General features: G+C 36.4%; 1 protein-coding gene across 1 annotated transcript; it reads right to left on the minus strand.

The window, feature by feature from the left end:
- On the minus strand, positions 1-24,459 carry si:dkey-103j14.5 (isoaspartyl peptidase/L-asparaginase). The gene is made up of 7 exons (XM_051915826.1): positions 24,320-24,459; positions 20,485-20,690; positions 17,655-17,797; positions 10,347-10,504; positions 5,307-5,425; positions 4,994-5,104; positions 1-1,110 (listed from the first exon to the last, which is right to left on the minus strand). Exons 2-7 carry the CDS (start codon positions 20,669-20,671, stop codon positions 905-907), a joined length of 924 nt encoding a protein of 307 aa, XP_051771786.1. The 5' UTR covers positions 20,672-20,690; positions 24,320-24,459; the 3' UTR covers positions 1-904.
- Between the last annotated feature and the right edge of the window lie 456 nt (positions 24,460-24,915).

A 24,915-nucleotide genomic window follows, 5' to 3' on the forward strand; every position in this document is an offset into this window, starting at 1 on the left:
TGAAGGGGTAATATTCATCTTTAATAAAGCACAATCAACATAAAATTAACCAAATATAGCTATGTTGGTGTTAATGCATTACAAGTAACGTGAGTTATGTAATCAGATTACTTTTTTTTTCAAATAAAAAAGGCTCTCTAAGCACTTTTCCACGTCAAATTTAAGCGTACGCACACTCTAAGATCAAATCTGTGCGTACGCACGCTTAATAAATGAGGCCCCAGGTGAGTAAAAGTAACGCAAAAAGTATTGTAATGCATTACTTTCCATAAAATGTAATTAAGTAACGCAATTAAGTTACTTTTTAAGGGAGTAATGCAATATTGTAACACATTACTTTAAAAAAAAAAAAACTTTCCCCAACACTGGCTGTTGTACATTTGTCTGTTATATTTTTCATGATATATCTGATGTCTATGCACTCAGATGTCATTTGTGGATACATATAATGCTAACTAGATAACTCTTATCATTTTTCATTAATTGTGGGTTAAGCTTATGAGAAATCTTAATTCTTCATCTAGTCACTTACACTATACATGTTTCAACACTATGTTTGTTCAATATAGATACTGTTGAAACAGTAGGGGACAACTTGTATAAATGTTATTAAGTGTGTACAGAGTAAATTTCATTTGTTTAACATCTAACTATCAATAGTCAAAGATAACTTTTTTTTTTTTTAAATCAATGAATCGAGGAGTAATCTTGTTATCTTCTTGATGTGAAAAAGATCTCATTACTATTGATGTAAAATAACTTGTAGGTTTATATAAAGGATAAATGAAATTAGAACAAACTGATAGAAGCTAACAATTAAGACAAACTGATGAACTAGCTGAAAGTTTTAAGAAATTCACAATAAGGTTAATTAAAAATAAGATTAAAACAAAAAAAAAAGTTTTCATTTCAGCATCTCGGTAAACTCTTCTTTCGGATTCAACCCGTAGTGCAGGACGTCCTCTTTAATGGAGGCCCAAGCCATGCGTGGTGTGGTGAAGCTGGCGGCCCAGTCCCCTGTGGAGGAGAGAACAATGGCGCCTCCACATCCCTTCACTCTCTCACCCATGTACTGGAGTGAGGCGGTGGCGGCGGCTGTGGCTGATTTCCCTGCATTACACAAACACAACACTCAAGTATGTGACAGTGTCAGCAAAGTTACCAGCACAAGTTTATCTACTGTAGCTGGCATCAGCTGACCATTTTTTGCTGTATTTCCTCAGAAGAATTTTCTGTCAATGTTGTTGTTCAATGTGAAATGCATTATTAATCTACTAACACCTGCTACTATCATACACAATGCATTATTGTCCATCCTTGTAATGTTTGACTATATTCTCTGACACTTACACAACCGTTCCAAAGTCTGGCCTAAGAAAAAATATTTTTGGGAAGAAAAGAATCAATACTTTTATTCAGCAAGAATGCATTAAATTGATCAAAAAAGACAGTAAAGACTTTCACATTGTTACAAAAAAATTATATTTCAAATAAATGCTGTTCATCATAAATGCTCTATTCATCAAAGAATCCTAAAATAAAATATATCATGGTTTCCAAAAAAAAAAAAAAAAAAAACACATTATTGATAACAATAAGAAATGTTTTTGAGCACCAAATCAGCATAATAGAATGATTTTTGAGTAACGGCTGCTGGAAATTCAGCTTTGCCATCACAGGAATGAATTATATTTTTAAAAAATATTAAAACGGAAAAATGTTTTACAGTTTTTGTCAACTGCTTAGGCACAAAATCCTTACTTGTCACACAATTTCTGAAACCTGACACTCAAACACCAGAACCACACACCAAATCTACAAACTCTGCTAATTCTTGGCCTTCTACTCAGTTTTCAATTCCATAAAACACTTTTTGCAAAACACAACACACAATTCTCTATGTAACACACAAAAATCTAACAGGAAGTATCTTGATTTCCTTTTTCAAACACAACCATTGTTTCTGGTTATTATTATTTCTTTTCTTTCGTACTGTGCAATACTGTATTCACAACCACAAATGCTTACAGTAAAAAAAAATTAATAGTTAGGTTCCAATCTTGATTTCATTTACCGTGAATTTTTCAACATCTCTCTGCCAATTACTTTCAATCTTCTACAGAAATGTACATAGGAGCTCATGAAAGAAGAGCTTTAGGTTTTGAATAACTGTGTGTATATGATATATCCAAAAACAGAATATAATGGCAAAGGTGTTTGCAACGTAAGACAAATGTTTGCTTTTGAGATGTGTTTGTGATATTTTGAATACAGTGCTTCATTTTGCAAGAGATGTGAGGCATTTGGCATTTTGTGTGTGCAATTCTTGGATTTGTGTGTAAAGTTTTGAAAATGTGTGTAAGCAGTTGAAAAAAACTGTAAATGGTAATAATATTTCACAATATTGCTGTTTTAACTGTATTATTGATCAAATATAGCATTGGTGAGCAGAAGAGACTTCTTTCAAAAACATAAAACCCCCAAACTTTTAAAAAGTAGTGTACATGATAGTGTACAACATTTTTTCATTGTTCTTGTATTTTCCTGATATTTTCCAGCACAACCTGAAAAGAAAAAAAAAATCAAGAGCATTTGATCTCTGTGCCGTATGATGAAAAACTGCACCTACAGTGTGTGTGTCCTTGGTGACCCTGTCCAGGTCACACAATGAACAATATATGTTGCTCTCATGGTTTGCTCATTCCATCAGTCTTAGTGTTGCAACTATGTGGTAAAACACAGAAAACATCAGTCTAGCAACAAGACAAATACTGCAACATTATTAACATATTATATAATTGTTAATAGCATTATTATTTGCATTGCACTTTACTTTTTTCAATATGGACTAGAAATAACTGTATTTAGCAACAATGTAATGCCTATTTTTAGTTCTCTTTCATTCACCTCATTCCTTGTTCTTCAGTGCAGTAAATTCGCTTTCTTGCTTTAACTGGGGACTCATGGGCTTCTAGCCACCTATCACTCACTATATTAATACTGAAGTAATGAGTGCCAATATTACCAATAATTTATTCTAACTTGCATTGATCTAATAATTGATAAAATGATGAATATAAAAATGGTATAGTATATATAAACAGAGTGGTTGCAGTATCATTACCGCATAACGCCAAAGTGAACAATAGCCTGCTGACCCCTTCACATTCTTTCCACAGACAAACACACACCTCATTATCATCTGCCTACTGTGGCAGCACCTCCGATCCTTCCTGTCTCGCTCACACACACGCACACACACACCAATTAAAATGACTGGCAACAGCAGCATCCAATTTTTGTGCGGTTTGACATTCATTCTGCTTGGTTATACAAAATCTGATAATAATAGCAACATGTGGGTGAGGGTAAAAGAGCAGAGATGATCGAGACCTTGCAAGACAAAACAATACGAACACAAATTGCATTACAGAAAAAAATTGCAAACAAAAGGGATGACATATACTGTAGCTGGGGTAAAACAAATAGTTTATGAGAAAATATGCAAGTAAATAAATGTACAAGTAAAATTATTGAAAATTAATACTTCTTTAGGCATTGTTGTATAATGATCTTTTTATGCAATTTTATATAATAATATGATATTGATTAACTTGGCATCTGACATTGTATGTATTTTAAGTATTATAATTGACATCAGTGTGACATTACACTCCATCTACTACACCCATTATAATTTTAATTGCTACAATTATTTTACTATTGTTATGCACACAGCTTCTATGACTTTGATAAGGAATATTTATACTGTAAAAAGGACCAATTAAAGTACAATTAGTAAAGACAAAAAGCGCTGACATACTGTACTTGTAAAAAAACAGTGTCTAGTTACAAGACCTAAAATATATATATGTTCCCTTATACTTTCATATAAATATTAACCTAAAATTGATACACTCAAAAGAAAAGCCTTTTTTTATGATTTATGAATTTCAGTTGTATAGTAAAATTCTATAAAATTGAATTGAATAATCCTTACATATTATTCATATTATGAATTAAGAATTTTAAATAAGTAAAAAGCTTAATAAAACATTTTGTATAAATCTTATTGAAACAAGGGAACCGTTTCAGTTTTCATATTCATAAAAAAATGGAAATATGTTTAAATTTATGATTATGAATCACAAACTAATTGGTTAATTCCCTTGTTCCATTAAGATGTATACAAAAATGTTTTATTACACTAGTTTTTTTTACTCATTTAAAATTCTTAATTCATAATATGAATAATATGTAAGGATTATTCAATTCAATTTGATGGAATTTTACTATACAATCGAAATTCATAAATCTTATTTTTTTTAGTGTACAAAACAGACATGTTAGCACCCAAATTAATAAAAAAAATTATACTCTACTGTTCAAAAGTTTGTGGTCTTTAAGATTTGTTCATGTTTTTGAAAGAATTATCTTATGCACACCAAGGCTAACTTTATTTGATCAAAAATACAGTAAAACAGCAATATTATTACAATTTAATAACTGTTTAATTAATTACAATTAAATAACTGTTTTGTACTTTAATATTTTTTTATAATGTAATTTATTCCAGTGATAGCAAATAAGCTTAATTTTCAGCAGATATTACTCCAGTTTTCAGTGTCACATGATCCTTCATAAATTATCCTAATACACTGATTTAGCTTCTTTTTTTTTATTAAAAACCATGCTAATATTTTTCAGGATTCTTTATTTGAAATAGAAGGTTTTGGTAACATTATACATGTCTTTACTGTCACTTTTGATCATTGTAATTCATCTTTACTGAATAAAATTTGTAACTTTGTTTAAAAAAATTCATACTGACCTCAAGTTTCTGTAAGTTAGTGCATATTGAATTATCGCTTTTGCAAAATGGATTAGGCACAAAATTAATTAAGCAAATATGGACACGTTTGTACCCCTTAAAGGTAAACGAGTATGCATGCACACTCACACACTCATCAGGATTAGTGTAAAAGTCTCATACCTTGCTCCATATGAAAGAGGATTAATCTGGCTAAGGTGACTTTGAGAATAGACTCTCCATGACCAGTACAGGAGACCGCGCCACTTCTATTGTCTGCATATCCACCAGATCCTTATCGCACAGGAAAAGACAGCAGCACACAGAGAGTCAGACGTTAATGTGTGTTACCTCAGGAGAAAACACTGACAATTGAGTATTGATCAGAGCTGACACCTTCAAACCGAAATGGCTCATTCAATCGAGGCACTGCTTCAAAATTAGTGTTGGTGTGACACTGAGATTATCTCTGTCCTCTATCTCTGATCGGACTCACCTATAATAGGAGAATCTCCAACTCTTCCCACCATTTTGTATCTGATTCCTCCAGTGGATGTTGCGCATGCCACATTACCGAAAGAGTCCAGAGCCACCGCTCCAACGGTATCATGGCCCCTATAATTATGAAAAAAATGTTCTATAAGCTTGAATAATAGAGATTTTTTTTCCTCAGATCTTTAATTTTATGGTCTCAGACATGGTATTTTCAAAAGGTGCTTTGAAGAGAGAGCATTATTATTCATCACACTCAGAGATGTGCCTCTAGCTTAGTTTCTCTTCATATGACATACTATTGTCTCGTAATTCAACTTAATACGCTACATTCATAAGCCTCCCTCCCTTTTAAAATTAGTCTCTGTGCAATTACTATTGTTTCCTATGTGAACTTCAGTCCAAAAAAATGCATGTTGTACTGTTCTGGTGATGTGAGAGATGTCTGTCTGAAAGGGAGCGTGCTAATGACAACCTCACACATGCTTTTATGAGTGCCAGCACACCTGAAAATGACTCATCATCATCTGCCTGTCAACAAAGGAAGCGAGCAAGAATAAGTGCCTTTCGCCACTCTGAATCACAGCCGCTAGTCTGGCAAAGTACACTCAGAGAGATTGCTGGGAAAGTGTTATATCAGTTGTGATATTTCTGTAGACACACATGAGAAAGTATGCATTCTTCTTCTTCAAAAAAGAAAACACAATTCTTATGATGTGCACATCAGTCTTCCCTGCTAGTTCACTTTAAAGGAAATAGAATAGAGAGCAGAAGTGGGATGAACAGAGACCCTTGTATTTCACAGGCTTCATATCCCATGAAACTCTGATTAAGGCAGCGCTGTGGAAAACAAGCGTGTGTTATGAATTTGAAGTCACATGGAGGACAATGCTTCAAGGTGAAATTAAAGAAAACAGCCTCCGTGCCATTCTCCCCAGAAATGGAAGAGCAAACATGGTCCTCATGGAGAATATTTGTCTGAAGCAGCTGGCAAAGAATCACTTGTCAGGCTCCAGATTCGAGGCATCAATCATTTTTGGCAGGCGCTTGATTGCTCTTTTAAATCACCGGCGATGGCTGGATCTTGCTCATCGGTTCAGGTGAAAACGGCTTTTAAAAGCAGCTTGACGGTGGACTGTATTTCACACTTCAAAGTGATCACAGAGTTTTGCAGTAAATCTTCACACATCCATAAACAGTCTAATGAAGTGTGCAAAATTTGGAACAGAAGTTGGTAGAGTTCTCATTATGAAGAACAAGTGGTTGTCTTAACTTTTTGTTGCAAATGTATTTTCTACATACAGTACTAATTAGGGCTGGGTAAAAAAAAATATCGATTTCTCAATTTTAATCGATTCTAATTTTTACGATCCGATATCGATTCTTAAATCCCAAGAATCGATAAGTCTATTCTGTTTTCAGTTGATGAATGAATAGAACATTGTAGCGCTCTTCCCATCCAATAAATGGCAATAAGCTTTGTGCTTTGTTACTTTTGATATGAAACAAAGTCAGATTTCAAATTCTGTCCATTTTATTACAAAATTCAAAAAATAACCGTTTTGGCGCTTTTTAATGTGGCGTGACAGATCGCTGTAGCGCCTCAGTTCAAGAGAGGCGTCAACGCGGAGTGCGCGTGAACTGATGATCTTCTCCGCTAATACCAGTTACAGCGCGAAATAAACATGAATGAACACCCAAAGGTATGTTGAATGATAAAGTACAACTTACAGAAATCCGTATCCTGTCTCATGGAATAGCTCTATCAGTGTCTCAACCGCGAAAGACGTCAATAAAACAGCTTGAAAGCAATGTCACGTAACATCACATTTACCTCAGAAAAACCATATTCAGTGACTATAACTCGTTAGTCAGCTATAAAACTGAACTCTGGAGAGGAGCATTTTGCTAAATATATGCACCATATAACACATTCATTATAATTTTTAATGTTCTTCAATATTTAATGTATTCTTGAATAAATCCGTCAGGTTTTTATAACAGACACCATTTAAATAATGTGTTTCAAAAAAAGAATTGGAGTAGAAATATAATTACATAATTGTAATGTTAGTATTTTAATTTTATTATTATAAAAACTTCCACTAATTTAAGTGTTTGTATAAAAATCATTTAATTTTAACCTTCAATATTATAGTAATGTAGAACTGATTCCCAAGTATAGTTTACAGCCAGGGTTGCCAGGTTTTCACAACAAAACCCGCCCAATTGCTACTCAAAACTAGCTCAAAACTAGCCCAATCACGTTTCACGGGGGGTCCCACAGTAAAAATCGCGTTCCGGGGGGTAAAATCCACGTTTTTGGCGGGGCTCCCCAGGTAAAAGTCGCATTCCAGGGGCTAAATATCATGTTATTTGGGGTCGCTTCAACCCGCGGGCATGAAAAACAACCCGCGGCAACAGTGTAAAAGTAGCCCAATTCCGCGGGAAAACCGCGGACTTGGCAACACTGTTTACAGCATTAGTTGAGAGATTTTTTTCCTTGAGAAAATTTGCCATGTACTGTTCCCATTTCCAAAATAATCGATATTGAATCGAATCGAATTTAATCGAATTGCAAGCTTGTGAATCGAAATCGAATCAAATTTTGAAATTTGTGTCAATACCCAGCCCTAGTAGTAATCACTAAAACTAAATGACAGTATGCGTTTAAATGGATGTATGTTGAAGCTTGTTTCTACCTGGGTGTAAAAAAAAAGGTAATTGTGACATTATGTTTAAAATAAGAAAGTCACACTGTGAGACATAAAAATTAAACACTGTGGCACTATGATAACCTTTTTTTTTTTTTTAGAATACTGACCAGCACAGCAACACTGGCTCAGACAATAGCGTGAGTTTGGGCTATTCGCTTGTGTTACCAATAGCAGATGGAGATCATTTGAAAACAATCATTATCTTTGCAATTCAATTCTTTTCATGCATAAAATCGTTTAGATTTATCCAGTGCTTTAATCTGATGTGATCACCATGGCGTGTGACATCTGTGGTTTTATAAAAGCATGGTCAAACCAGCAGGGCAGAGGTATGCCATGTAATCACCTAAATAAAGGTGGAGGGTAATTGAGTTCTAGGGCCTATGTGTTAAAAAGCCCAGTGATGGTGGTACAGGGTGAGCAGAGGGAGGCTATCAATAATGAAGCCACAGCAGGGCAGGATGAAAGGCAGTAGCTCAGCCAACTGTCACTTAGCACCTCCACAGCACTATTTTTACAGACTCCCTCGGGGGCTGAGGTTACACCCCGCCATGGCCCTGACTCCACTACTACTCAACACTCAGCCTGGGGAAGTGGAGGTGGCAGGTAAGGCTGCTTTGCTGGAGCCCACACAGCTCTATCTGCACTGCCTGAAGGCCTCGGGGAATGACCTGAGCTCTGTGCAGGCCAGCATGTGAATATGCTGCCATTCTCAGCTCATGGACTCAATGCCAAGGAGAACCACTGTCCCTTTTAAAACTAAATGATTTAGAACGTTATATAAAGACATCATTAGAATCAGTATCATAAAAAAAAGATAAAAGAATGATGAGGGTAGATAATGATTTATCACAGTATACATTCCACAATAAATTAATGCAAAGATGGGCAGGTGAACTCATCATTTAAAGTCACCATGAAATCAAAATCAAACATTCTTACTTTTTTATGGAATATTGCAGGATTTATTATGTATCCACATGATTATTTTTTTTTAAAATTCACATGCCCTTATAATCTTATTAACTTCCCCTCCCTCTTGCAACAACATCTCTTCTCTTCTCTGATGATGTGTTTACTGGCGCAAGGGCGGGACAACCTGTCACTCACGATCAACGATCAATGATCCAATCAATTCCTGAAGGAAAAAAAAAAATCAAGCCCAACCTTACACCCTTCATTTACTACTTAAAGTAGACTAATTATCACAGGTTTTGTCAATTCAGTCTGTTCATTTAATGGTTTGCAACCATAAAGGTCTGCATTTAACTTCAAAGGGTCTTTGACAACGGTATTCTGTAAAAATGAAGACCGTATTTTTTGCATTCCAATTCTGACATCCAAAGGCACAACAAGACATTTTTCCCTCTCGCTCATTTTTCTCCACTTGTTACCACTGTTTTTCGAGAGGCTGCTCACTGCAGAGGCAATGGATGGAGTTAGGGTCACCGTGAATTTACCAAGTAAAACATCTTTTGTTAATCCTGGAACAACATTCCTGCCCCAAAACATAGTCCTAACCCTAAATAACCCAAACCCTAAACCTAACCCTGCCCATAAAATCAGAGGGAAATGATAGGTGAATAACACTGATGTAGAAGCACCTAACCCTGCTTGTAAGCCTAAACTTGACATTAACTGCAAACCTATCCCTCAAATCTGATTGGTTTATTGGAATGTTGCTACTGGATCAACAAGGATGTTGATCCAGGAACATGTTCTACTTGGTGAAATCACATTCACCATGGAGCTAGACATCCAGCTCCCCCTTGCTGGATGTAATGGGTGGAGCTAGACAGTCCAACCAACCCTAACTCTACCCATAACCCTTTCGCTAAACATAACTCCATCCATTAGAGGTGGAGCGTGACTAGGTCAAGCTCCACCCATTACGGGGGAGCTAGATGTCATTCGGCTCTGCAGTGAGCACCACTTGTGTTTTTCTGCCACCACAATGCGTGCTCAACTGCAAGGTGCAACTGTGATGTCTGATCCCAAATGGTCTATTTACTCTGAAGTCTGAAGCTGCGGTCACACAAGTTCTCCGTGCAGATTTTTTTCATGTTCTAGTTGGTCACATGAATTTGCCACGTTCACCAACAGAAAGCTGCTTTGGTTCGAAAATCTATGCTTCATTCACTACATAACTGACAATGAACAAGACCTTTTTTTGCCTGTGCAATCTTACTGAAATTTCACTAATGTGACCGCTCTGTAACTGTATGGTCATTATCCATTATGTCAAGAAATCAGGAAATAAAAGACATCTTGAAGCATTTAGAGGAAAAAACTACAGTCATTTTGGCAACAAACATGAAATTACGCACCATTGTGTGTTGAAGAGCTGTTTGACTCCGGCTCCATAGCTGTTGCTGTGTTCCCACTCTTTGCGTTCTGGCTCAGTCACCAAATCATGAGCTTCTGGAATACCAATGCGCTCTGCAAACATGCTTGCCCCTCTGTCTGTCAACATGACATGATCTGTCTGAGTAAAAAGCACAAAAAAAATGATTAGTTGTCTAAATGTTTACTTTAACTCAGTGTTTCTCAACTTGATGAACAGTTCGGACAGTTCTCTCCTCGTAGTGGATTAGACACCTACAAGACCAAAGGCAGATTCACACTCATGCGCTTCGTTGCTGATAAACTCAATGTAATTTAAGTTAAATAATAAGAAAATAAATATGATGAACAAGACACCCAAAGTACTTGTTATTTAATTACATTTGAAAGACGTGTTTATCAATCATTTTTACTTTAATACAGATATGTTTTTATATTAGAAATATGACAACAATCACATAACCCAAAGAGATCGCATTGTCAGAGAGTTTGGGAATATTCACACATTTTATACATAAAAATATTATATCAGAGTTTTAAAATCAAACATTTTAAAAGAGAACAATACATCACGGCTGTTTAAACCAATGAGCATTAAGCTGTGTCGTCAGCAAGTTGTTTCCCATCAAGCTTTTGATCAGTGCAGTCGGTGGAGAGCAACTGCGCCTGACTGCAGAATCCTTGCTTGTCACAAGACTTTTTTGACACACTTCGGGATGACATCAGAGCAAGGCGGTCCACACTTGAACACATTTCTAACTGGAATGCATCTCACCGGTGAACGGTTCTGCGCAGATTTTGCATTAACATTGACAGCACTACTAAAGACATAACTGATGTGTTTAATATGAATACGAGGCAAGACGGATATTGTGACAATAGGCTTGTTTGAGATGAACTATACTAGCCTGCCACCGGCTGGCGAGATTTGCCGGTTGCAGGCGGGGGAGAAGTACAGAGATGACCGTCAGGTCAGACACTTCCATAGTGTGCTGAACCAAAGTCTTTGGCAGACCACACGATTTTTGCGTTGATTGTAGCCGAAGAAGTGGATAAGATTGAAATTCCCATGTTTTGAATATCAAATATTCAATATCAAGATTGGTTGAATACAGGAACTTGTCTAAGAAAAAACACGCAACACACTTCTGTCCTTGTCATCACAGAATCTGATCAATGAGAATAAAGTGTGTCGTCATCAAGGCTTTCGCAGCTGATTTTGAGCAACTGCAGCGCCTGACCTAGGCTGCTGGCCTTGTTTTGCTCTCGCGATACTTTGATGGCACATGTGATCGTAAGGCGGCTGCAGCGCCGATCAAAAGCAGACAAACCAGAACGCATTGCTTTTGTCAGGCGGCAGCCGATCTTTGTGGTGCCGCATGAAGTCGAACAAGCCTAATATCTTCGTGTGCATTTGACTGTAAGCGCAACAAGCCATGAAAAAGAGGTGGCTTTATGTCTACTCACTGGGAATGAAATCATGCGAAACCACACCCAAAATTCAGACCTATCTTTCTTACGATTGGCATTTTTATTATAAATTTGTGTGTGTTATTTGTTGTTATTGGAGATATCAGAAATTGATGGTACATAATAAATGATTTTTATACATTTTCACAATTTAAAAATGTTTGAAGGAAGTTTTACACGGCACCCCTGCTCTTGTCAGATGGGCACCCCAGTTGGGATTGGGAAACGCTGCTTTAACCAATCCAGTTAAGTCTGACATCACATGTCACCGTTTCCGGGTCCAAACGCTGCGTTAGATCCCAATAGCAAACAACAAATTATGCTAATATACACTCACAGTGTGCTGTATTACTGGAGAATCATGATCCTAACCTTCATCTCTATACTGAAATCTCATTTGGAAAGACAGTGATTAATTTTTTATGAATTGTTTAAATATTGGTGTCGGGGAAGCCGTGAGTTTTTAAAACCTTGTGCTCATAAACAGCTGCTGGGATATTCTCACTTGAAACAGAGTAGAACAGGGGTTCCCAAGATCCACTTTCCTGCAGAGTTTAGCTCCAACCTTGATCAAACTCATATGCCTGTAGCTTTCTAGTAATCCTGAAGACCTTGATTAGCTTGTTGTTCAGGTGTGTTTGATTAGGGTTAGTGGTAAACTCTGCAAGAAAGTGGACCTTGAGGGCCAGAGCTGAGAATCCCTGGATAGGGATAGAGAGTAGAGGCTTGGACCTCGAAAGAGTAGGCTATTCGATAAGTCATGAATTAGAAAGCAGCTTACATAGGCTACTAGCCGTTTCCATTTATGGGTTCACTATAAAAATGTATGTTTGAGGTATGACTGTGTGTCATTCATGTTACAGAACAGGACTTCTTGTCATATAAGAAATAACATTGTCATATAGGTTAATGTAACTTTCTTTTCAAAGTATTGTCATATAATGTAACCACACACCTTATTTTCCTCATAAATCAAACATTTTGTGTTTAGAAGGCCTAATTGAGTCTAAAATCCATTCAGTATTCCAGAGGGAACCCAAGGCAAATTACTCTTAGGTTTGACCTTAACTCTATAGCAAGTGTACAGCAGTCCCTTAATGCAGATGATGCAATTTGTGTTTAGCCTTGTTTGACAGGTTTACGGCCTTACATTGTTAAATGTCTTACATGGTTAGTTCTTTGTGCTGACTAAATCATTACTAATCTTTCTTTTGCATTCTGATTTCCTTGGGTGTGCTATGTGTTATATTTAAAAATCTCCCACATAAACACCACAACAAAAATGATTGTTTATGGCATAAAACAACTACACTAAACTTATGTACACTTTCACATTATTTCCATATTTACTGTGCACGTCTCCATGTGGAACTGCTATTATTTATTGAGACAATACCCTGCTGTCTCTAATAATACAATTTTATTTCTCTGTGTAACTTTCTGTACAACATCACAATGGATTAAACCATAACTCTGACTTAGGAAACTTTTAAATATTAACGCGGTTATTAATGTCATTTTTCTTTGTCAAATACTGTGCATTTTAGATTGCAAAGCAAGAGCATGAGGTCAGTGAAGCTTGATCGCAGCATTGATCAAGACCTGATGAATTTTTAATACTGGCTATTAAGGAGATCTGCCAATCCATTGTAAGGCCAAGGTCTTTTGGGGCAGTCAAGACAGGTGCTGCAGCTAATCAATTATCATGTATTCTTTGGGTTTTGTTTCCTCCATGTCCAACGCCTTGTAAGGTGAACTCAGTGAAAGGGAAAATTTTAATCTCTTTGACATAATAATTATTTATTATAGCCTATCTCCTACCATGTATCATTTGTATATCAGCAGCTGTCTATAATCTGAGAGATTAAATCAAAGCTATGTGTTTATTAATATTTTTTTCTGTGTGTGGATCATTATTTAAACCTGATGCTGTTAGTTAAAGGTGATTTCTTTATGTAATGGTATGCAGAAAACAATCATATCTCCTAACTGATATCTTTGAAATAACTGTCCTGAGATATCAGAACAGCCTCAGTGACAGCCTCATTCTCTGTTAAGTTAAATAAACAAAGTTTTTTTTGTTGTTGTTGATATTGTTGTGCCAGTCAGAGTCCTTTTGGGGCAATTTCTAGCAAACATTTTGTACGTTTACAGCCAGTTTTACTGTAAATCTGGCAATGATTTTTCCCCCCGCATTTGCATGATCCAATCTGTTGTATCACAATGCTTACTCGTTCCGTGCTGCGCTGTTTCTTCCATTGATGTGTTTGACTTCCCATTTAAAGAGACCAGAAAGCTACAGGACAGGAGTGAACATCAGTAAAGATTTCATTGCTAGAGGGAGGTGAGAACTTTAAATCACTTGAAAACAGACGCTGAGCTTGATTACTTCGGCTTAAAAGGTAAAAATACAATGGTTACGCCAAAGCTGCGTTGTTGTAGAAAGAAGGGGGGTGTCTGAAAGCCTGTTAAAGTCACCATGAAATCGAAATGGAATTCTTATTTTTTATGGAATATTACAGCATTTACTATAAATGATTTATCCGTGCACATTATTATTATTATTATTATTATTTAATTCATGGACCCTTGTAATCTTTAATCAAAATAACTTTCCCACTCTTGCAAAGTCTTCTCTGATGATGTGTTTACAGGCGCGAGGGTGGGGCAAACTGTCACTCACATGAGATCACGCAGCAATAGAAAACCACAACCATCCAATTAATCAAGCAATTCCCAATGGACAAAATTAAGTCTGCCCTACATTTTTTTTTTTCTCGTTGGAAAAGCTGTTTAATTTGGATTCACGTTATAGTAGGTAATCACAACTTCCGTTTAATGCCTACTTAACACCAAGAATGATAACTGTCTACATGCTGTCCTATAACAATAAAAGGCAAAAACGGCAAAAAATAAACTTTTAAACGGATGCTGGTTAAGCTCCACACTCAGAATAGCATCAGCATCTGTTAAACCACTATATAAACATCTCTCAATATGTGGTGGGGGAACGGATTCTGACAGCTGGATTTTTGCCCTCGGATTCTGTTCCCCCCATGGATCGTACACAATGAGGTTCTAATATTTATCAAACTGAAGCTGGCTAGCTCATTCCAATAGCCTAGTGGTCATCACTCTGACATAAAGGGCCCTGGTGCTTTGAGAGACCTGAGTTCAAGTCCCGGCTCATGTACTTTTTCTGATCCCATTCCCCTCTGTCTCTATCACAATAAAAGGCAAAAACATTTTTTGAAACTGATGCTGGTTAAGCTCCTTCCACACACAGAATAAAATCAGCATCTTTTAAGCCACTATATAAACATCTATCAACATGGCAGAGGGGGAACGGATTCTGACAGCTGGATTTTGCTGTTGGATTCTGTTCCCCCCATGGATCATACACAATGAGGTTCTAATATTTATCAAATTGTGGCTGGTGTGTTCATGCAAATAGTCCAGTGGGCAGCACGCTGACATATAGTGCCCTAGTGCTTCAAGAGACCCGAGTTCAATTCCTGGCTCGTGTATGTTTTCTGATCCCATTCCCCTCTGTCTCTTTCACTTTGTTTCTTGTCTACATACTGTCCAATCACAATAAAAGGCAAAAACAGCAAAAAAAAAAAAAAAAAATTAAACTGATGCTGGTTAAGCTCCATCCACACACAGAATAGAATCAGCATCTTATAAGCCACTATATACACATCTCTCAACATGGCGGTGGGGGAATGGATTCTGACAGTTGGATTTTTGCCATCAGAATCTGTTCCCCCATGTTTCTTACACAGTCAGGTTCTAATATTTATCAAACTTATGCTGCTTAAGCTCCATCCACACACAGAATAGAATCAGCATCTTTTAATCCACTACATCCAAAATCTCTCATCATGGGGATGGGGGAACAGATTCTGACAGCTAAATTTTTGCCGTCATTTTCTGTTCCCCCCACCTATCGTATACAATGAGGTTCTAATATTTATCAAACTGAGGCTGGTTAGTTCATGCCAATAGCCTAGTGGGCAGCACACTGACATATAGTACTCTAGTGCTTTGAGACACCCAAGATCTACTGTAGTCCTGGCTTGTGCTCTTTTCCTGATCCCATCCCCTCTGTCTCTTCCACTTTGCTTCCTATAACAATAATTTTTTAGTATAAAGTTTTGATAATCATTCTAATTGTATGCGAATAGGGAAGTCTACACCACAGTTATAAAGATAATGACATAGGGGAACGATATCATTGGAATCACTTTCAGAATGATTTTTTTAAATTTATTTTTTTATATAGGATATAAATATTGACAGCCAATCAGAATCTGTCCTGCTTTAAAGAGCTGCGGCAGACAACATAACTGCAGTATGCATTTCATCACCTGTTAGTGTGGATGCTAATCATTATAGACCATTTTATTTATAGTTATCAATGTGAACGGTCCTTAATTCGGCTAAATCTGGTGGATGTCTAAAATGGCTAACGTCACTAATCGCTATTTATGTTTTACTGCAGTTTGTTTTCTTTCTTGAGCTGACCTTAAAATAGAGTTAATAAAGTAAACAGCTTCTCAAACAAGAAAAAAATGAAGGCGGGACTTGATTTTGTTCATCAGATATTAATTGGATTGTTGGATCATTATCGCCAGCTTTGATTTTTTTTTTGCAAGTGGGAGGGAAAGTTATTTTAATTAAAGATTATGAGGGTACATGAATTAAAAAAAAAAAAAAATGATGTGTATGGATAAATCACACTGCAATATACCATAAACAAATAATATTTGTCAATTTCACTGAGATAACTTATGCTGCTATTCTAGGTTAGCATGTTCAATAACCTACAGTATACATTGTTTGGGCAATAATAGTTGAATAATAGTTGAAATATATATATATATATATATATATATTAGCTAAGATTTTAAGATTTGTGCCAACACGCAAATGAACTTTTTTAAAAATAAACTTACCCTGAGAAATAAGTACAAATGCTGGCTAGGCTTTTGTCTTTTAGACATGTGGAGATAAATCATTGTATAAGACTGCTATCTATGTCAGTACAAAGAGCACTGATTGAAATCAATCTGAAAATCAGCTAGCATTTATTTCCCTTTGACTCTGTCATTACAAAGTTCCTGATTAAATGACAAGTTAAAGCTCTGCAGGCACTGGAAAATCCTGAATCTACGGTGCTAATTTCACCTTTGAAGTCAACATCATGGCTTTTTTTTTTTTCAATCTGTTACAAGAATATAAAAATTTGGGTATATATATTTGGGTATATCACCCAATTCTGGGTTTTACAATCTTTGAAGTGATCCACATATAGACCTCCTTGATAAGGGCAGGCATTAAGAACTAGCTCTCAGATAATTTCCTTATCCAGTGTGAATGCCAATTTTAGAGGTATACCAGACATATTTTATAGCAACCATGTGATATTCTCTTATATGGACAAATAATGAGTTAGACAAGTCTTTTTGATGGAAAAATGAAATGAAATAAGCCTTTATGATTGAGAAATGGTTGTTGAATTTTATTTTATGTAGCATATTGCAGTGTAGTATATAGAAATGTATGTAAATTGTATTACAGAAATTCAGTTTCCGTATCACATCCCCTACTTCTTAGTGCACATAAAACTAGCCATCAGTAAAATATTCACTTTTGTACAGTGAGAAATGGCTTGAATTAAAAGGGTTGGAGGTTCACCAGAGAGAACTCTAAACCCAAATTAAGTCATCCAAAAAAATAAGTCAACTCATTCATTCGAATTTGAGATCTGCTGCAGTAGATGATGACAAATTGAGAAGCAATTTGAGAAGAAAACATACCTTTTCCATCACAGCACGAGCAAGACTAACAGGGTTAGCAATGTTTCTAACAGAGGCCACAGCTCCAGCGGCAAGTGTTTTCCCATCCATGATGATACTGTCCAGCTCCACCTCTCCATCAATATTGAGCACTGCACCATGACCTGCACATGAAAGATTTTACACTCCAATTCTGAAGTCCACATGTCTGAAAAGATTTACCACGTTTCCCGTAAACAGTGATAGATAGACAGATAGATACATTTGCAGAACACATACTGGCTAGCTTTACTGACTGCAGAAATTATTGTGGGGTTTATTAATTTTTAATTACGTTTTTTTTTTTTTACACAACAGAAAATATGTTGCATATTTTAAAAAGACATCACAATAAACATTAAGGTGCTTTATCCACCTTATTCCTGACTAGCCTACTGCGTTTCGAATTATGGGTTCCACTTCCGTTTTGGGGAACTTCCATTTAAGAAGACTGAAACGAATCGTTTCAAATCATAAGGTTGCCCTACAAATAAAGCTTATCCGTCAGTTTGACTGAATGAGCTGTCAATTTTTCTTTCATGTTTTATTTTCAGACATCATGAGAATAACGTAACGCTTGGTATTTTAACGTAACATGTTATAACAAATATCTATGGCATAAGGCTCTTTTCAGTTGCTGCTTTCTATCCTCGTGATTATTTATTTTGTCCCTTTGCATACCGCTGTAATAGTATGAAAAAGGACAACATATACTGCACACTTGTGATCTGTTCTCCCGATATAATTTACGATATATCCCATTAATAATTCACCAGAATGCACAAAGAATCTCTCGTTTTTCTCCTCAAATCCTCATGTCTCTTTCCAGGTTTGTTTTCACAGGTAAATACAATTTATTATCTGTAAAAATGATGGAAATCACTTTGAAATAGTATCACGCAATGCTGAAGTTCATGAACATTTTTTATTAAGGCAATGTATATTACATAATACAGAGAATCGCGCTTTTTCATGGCCTGTTGAAAGTACCTTGTTGATGCTTTTACACTTTTAAGTGTCCTTTTAATGTTCGTTGGTTGAAGGGTGAGTAGAATAATGTCATCTCATTGTACCCAGTTTAAAAATAAAATGTATTATTGCGTTCATAGAGTGAGCTTTTCACTGACTATTTACAGCTTAACAGAAGTTACACCCATAATTCGCGCAAAGCGTCATGGGGCGTAGGAATAAGATGGATATGTGTGTGTGTGTTTATAGACAGACAGTCAGAAAGATAGGTAAGTAGGTTCAGAGCAGAGGGCCACTGTCCTGCAGAGTTTAGCTCCAACTTGCCTCAACACACCTGCCTGGAATTTTCTAGTATGCCTATAAGACCTTGATTAGCTGGTTCAGGTGTGTTTAGTTGGGGTTGGAGCTGAACTCTGCAGGACTGTGGCCCTCAGGAGCAAGATTGGATACCCCTGCTCTAGAGTAATACAACATGATCTAATTTTCACACATATATCTCATTCTTATCTCAGTCATGGCACCCTGACATACTCCAGACTGTTATCCACTCTGATGTCTACCTTTCAGTACTCTACAGGATTGCATTAGTCATCTATTGATCAGTCTGTGCTTCTGGCTACCCCAGTGTATAAAATGATCCTGATGAGCTGCAGAATGTGCAGCTCTGATATGAGGAAGATTAGCCATTTCACTTATGGTGGCAGTTAGCCATCACAAATGAGATTGGCACCGACAGGCTGGGTGTGTTAATGAAGTGTCTTGTTTTACCCCGCTTTCCTCCTTGTAATCTGATAATTATTGGAGAACCTCTCACCTTACTCTCAAGATGATCATTAACAAAGTGTCAAGGGTATGTGCTGAAATACTGTCCTAGTCAGAGCCTAGATGAAGTCTCTCACAAACTACTGAATCTGTACATCCTCTGCTTGAAGTCTTGAATAGAGTCAGAGAGTCAATAGAGAGTCAAGGAGAAAATAAATAAATAAATAAATAAATAATAATAATAATAATAAAACTACCAGCCAAATTTTGAAATGATGAAGATTTTTTTGTGAAAGAAGACTCTTATGTTCACCAAGGCTGCATTTATTTGATTACAAATAAAGTAAAACTGTAATATTGTAAGATATTTTTACAATTTAAAATAAGTGTTTTCTATTTGAATGTATTTTAAAATGTAATTTACTCCTGTGATGGCAAAGCTAAATTTTCAGCAGCCATTACTCCAGTCTCAGTGTCACATGATCATTCAGAAATCATTGTAATATGCTGATTTGATGCTCAAGAAACATTTTGTATTATCAGTGTTTAAAATAGTTGTGCTGCTTAATATTTTTGTGGATATCAAGATACCTTTTTCTGGATTCTTTGGTGAACTGAAAATGAAAAAGAACAGCTTTTATATAAAATAGAAAAGTTTTGTAACATTATAAATGTCTTTACTGTCATTTTTGATCAATTTAATACAGCCTTGCTGAATAAAATTATTAATTTCGTATTTATTTATTTTAAATCTCTTTTTAAAATCTTACCACACCTCAACTTACCCCACATTTTGAATGGTAGTGTATCACCAAATCTGCATATTAGAATGATTTGTGGATCATGTGACACTGAGACTGAGTAATGGCTGATGAAAATTCAGCTTTGCCATCAGAGGAGTAAATTACATTTTAATAGAAAATACGTATTTTAAATTGTAACAATATTTCACAATATTACTGTTTTACAGATTTGTATAAATGCAGCCTTGGTGAGCAGAAGAGACTTCTTTCAGCCACATTAAAAAATCTTAATATTACAATGTACGTGTATATATGTAGGCTATGTATGTATGTATTACCTGCATCAAACGTTGGGTCATCCTCCAAAGACCTCACAGCTTTTTCTACAGCATCAATTGCACTCCCCCCATTCTTCAGAACAGTATCCCCTGCCCGCACAGCATTCTTGACTCCAGCCACAGATGCTTCGGCTAACAGATCCGGGATGGCCCACGCGCCACCATGCACCACAATCACAGTCCTCATCCTCGGCCTTCCTCTAGCCCTGAGGAAACAAACGTGCGTGCTGTCAGGAGAGAGGATATTGAGAGCTAGCATATTTTAATATATTGCCCTTGGACTTTACTGAGCTGTGTAATTTATTCAGATGAACACTGACAGAGTGGGTAAATGCAACTTTCACAGCTCATCTCCATGAGAAGGGTGTCTGGGGTTGTTTACAGGAAGCAGGTTCTCAGGCTCCTGTCATGTTTACTCAAGCTCTATTAAAGTGAGGGTTCTGAGAGATGAAAGGAGCAATTCCATTTGGTTTACCTGAAACAACTTTCATATGTTTTACTAACCAAAACCACGCCATGACTAAATGAACAGCTCTACAAAAACGTACCATAGTATCCAGGGTCTTTGCCAAAATGCCACTGCTTTTATACAAAAAAGCTGTGGCAGCCATCACTGTCATCAAAAAAGAATGAGAGAGGGGGAAAAAAAAAAAGATTCTGAATGCTTATTATACTTTTTGGATGAAATTCCATTTTATAGTAGAATAGTAGAGAGTGTAAAAAGTTCTAGAATAGAATAGTAGAAACAATAATTGTAGTACATTTTTTTTACAATGTTGTTTGCTATTTTGGCGGTAAATACTGGTACAATAACGAAAATGAAAGAACTTACAAGATAAAATATTCATAAGTGTGTTTTTTGTTGTTATGGAAACGACGCTATGTCTTTATACATGCCGAGGTGAGCAACCAACCAGTGAGTTTTACTTTCTGTATTTAAAGGGGTAGTTCACCACTGGCAAAATGGGCTTTCAATAAAACTTTGTTGCCTATACAGTAGAAAGGTGAAAAAAATGATATTGGTGCTACCTGACTGTAGAAAATAGAGAAAAAAGGCTGTTGTTTTCCCTTTTGCCAAATAGGAAAACTTCAACACCCATAATGCACTGAACATGTTGCCGTCCAAGGCCACTCCCACTAGTCTGCTATGGACAAAGACTATAGAGTAACACAAGACGGGTCACTCATATTGTTTTGAATGGGAGAAAAGTGCAACGCGCAATATGGCGGAATAAGTCCTGCCTTTTAAATAAGAGCCAGTTGCCGATTGGTAAAGTCATCGTGTCACTACAGTGGCCGTTAAAGCTCCGGTTTCTATAGAAACGTTTAGATGCGCGCCTCCGAAAAGAGACGCAAAACACGTGCACTTTAGGTCTGCGCATGCGCATTAGCTTGATCTAGCCTGAAAAATACAGTTTTTTTGTCATGATTTGAGCGTTTAGAAACAAAATTTGTGAGACAGTTGTCAGATTTCATTCGTGATTTCAAATATGAAATTTAAATGAAAGCTTGGCAAACAGCTTTGGAGAATTTGATGTTTCCCCATTCAAAGAGATAGGAGCTGCACTTGCATGCCCAAGAGGCGTTTCAAAGATGGCCGCCGAGTGAAATGACTTGTCTTAAAGGGACTTTGCTATGGATACCCTTAACAGTGTCAAATAGTAGGAACTACTTCTTAGCAAACTCTTCCCGGGTGCAAGAATTCAGTTCCCGGGTGTTCTGTCAGTTCCTCCAGAAGCAAAACGACGTCTCGTGCAGGTAAGAAAGCTGTTGCTAAAGTGTTCCATTTTTACCATAAAGATGTTTAAAGAGTAGACAAAGTACGATACGATTTTCAGTGATTAACCTACCCTTACAATAACTGTTCTTTTAATATAACCATATCTGTCGACCCGACTGTCCGTTGGCTGGGATACAAAAATAAACATAATAATTGACGTAAAAATAAAAATAAACGTGAATTTCTCGTCCAGGAGAACGACTAAACACTGTTCATTTGATACCGATAATGTAACAATACAAAGCGGGTTGAAAATCGGCGAAGTTGCACTTTAAACATACACATTTCATTGCCTGATATAATGCTGCCTTCACATGCTCTCGCAGAATTATCGTAAATAGGAGTTTCCTAGGTAAAAAAATTGCACACGAACGCCCTCTCTTGTTGAAACTTGAATGCAATAAGCTATTAATCACCATAGACATAATCAAATCTATGGTGATCACGAGTTCAGAAATATCAAACTTCCTATAGCAAGTGAAGGCAGCATAATACACCATAAACCTATTTGCCAGATTAAATATTTTTGTTTTATTAAAATACGTTGGACATGCGTATAGAGGGTATGCACGTGACGTCACCGTCGACCGTTATGACTGCGGTTCCGCCCACTGAGTGGCAGCATTGGTTTTCAGCGTGAATGCCGCGAAAAACACACAAAACACATCCAAAACGGGAAAGAGCTTTGCGACTGACTGTACAATTAGCTTTGACACAAAATCTGAGGTATATTTTTACAGACTGCTGAAAGCTACAGAAAAAAGAAGCAAATAGGTCGCTGCAATTCACAGAAACAGCTGGACTCCAGGCAAAGAAACATGTTTTGCAGTTATCTTTTTGTGTCAAATTGTTGGATTTTGGGGTAAAATCATACCCTATATATTGTACTGTAATATATTGTGTTGACAACTCATCAATTAAATATTTACCATCTTATATTCTGCATAATTGGGTGTTTTTAAATAAACACTGACAAAAACTATAAAAGTTTTAGGGCTGGACGATATGATATATGAAATATATAACTTAAGTGATCACTCCGATTTAGACCTTATTGTATTTGTATAAAGCGTTCACAGTCAGAAATGCTTTATGTATTTCCCCAGCGTCGAAATCAGGCACATATAAATATCGGGAAAAACGATTCCTGGCTGCATGCCAATATCCATGGATTAGGTTTCTTTGACATGTCATAAGGAATACTTTCGAGCCCAACCTTTAGTGTAATTTGTTTTACTCGCGTTTTCGCAGTTTCCTCTATTAAATCCAGTCATCCAGCAGGTTCTTTTGCCACTCAGTCCAGCTGAGGGAGCGCGTTCCGGCGGGAAAGTGACGTCTATGCATACCCTCTATTTCTACCTGTAAAACTAAACTGAAAACGAGAGTGGCGCTGCTCTGTCTCCAGATTATTTAAAAAATGATATGACACTAAAATACCGGTGGACTCTGGTACGATAAGGACATTTTTAAGTGTGCTCCAGTCATGTAGAAACTAGACAGCTTATTGTCAACGGTCTAAACTGTGCACCTGCTACTGTACACTGTCGAGCATGGCAAAGCGCGAAAATTAGTTATGACCAAAATTAGGTTTCTCACATTATACGTTCTGTGACACACGGATTTTTCTCAGCTATGTGAAATTGATATAAAAATAATTAAAATTTTCACTTTTTTACACATTTCCCACTTGCTCATTTTAATAGGCACTGTGTTGTCTTTGTAGCAACGGCTTTTACACAAACAAAGGATCAATTCAGTTCATTTAATGCGACTGTAAATCAGTAGTAGGCCAACTATGAACTAGACCAAACGAACTAGAACTAAACTTATTTACACTCGTTTATTATTGCCATTACTTTAAAGTTCATCAATCACTGTCTGTTAAACACTGTCGAAATAAATGTAGACTAGCCTACCGCTATATAGCCTGTATAGACCGGCTCTGGGCATTTTCAGTTCAGGCTACATGGCTAATCTGAGATAATTCTGCTTCCCTGTCAGATATTTTTTTACTTCATACGAACACTTAAACATTAAATTAAATATGCTACTCACTGTTTGGGTCTTCGTTGGATGCAAGTCTTTTATATTATCTGTTCTTAGGATGACCAAGCAGATTTTTAACGTTATCTGCGTGTCTTTTATTGTGCCGTTGTGTTATATAATACAATGGACAAAAGCCAAGTCTGGTCTGAGACATTCATTGAAGGGCTTATGTAAATTATTTATCTACGTAATACTGCTAATTCATGAGTTATTTCACACTTGTTGTAGACAAGTGCATAAGTTTTCACATTTTTGCAAGGAGGCAGGAAACAACCCAGAGATCAGACGTTTTAAAAATAACCAGTGATTAAAACAATGATAACTGTTTGTGATAAGAAGAGAGAAAAAGTCTGTTAGGGAAAATAACATTATTCCCTCATATCAAGTCTTTTCTGTTAGGTCTAGTCCATCAGGAAATATTACATTTTCGTCAGATATTCAAACAGGTACAGCAATGTCTCATTGTATGTTGGTAGCTGGACATGTTCCTATCATACAGCTAAATCTATGCCTATATGTGTCGACCTAAAGACTGTTTCATAGCATCTCCTGATTATCCATAATGAATTTGATAAAATATCTACACTACAGGTTAATCTTTAGTC

The sequence above is a fragment of the Ctenopharyngodon idella genome, chromosome 13 (assembly GCF_019924925.1).
Source record: "Ctenopharyngodon idella isolate HZGC_01 chromosome 13, HZGC01, whole genome shotgun sequence".
NCBI classification, from domain to species: Eukaryota; Metazoa; Chordata; class Actinopteri; order Cypriniformes; family Xenocyprididae; genus Ctenopharyngodon; species Ctenopharyngodon idella.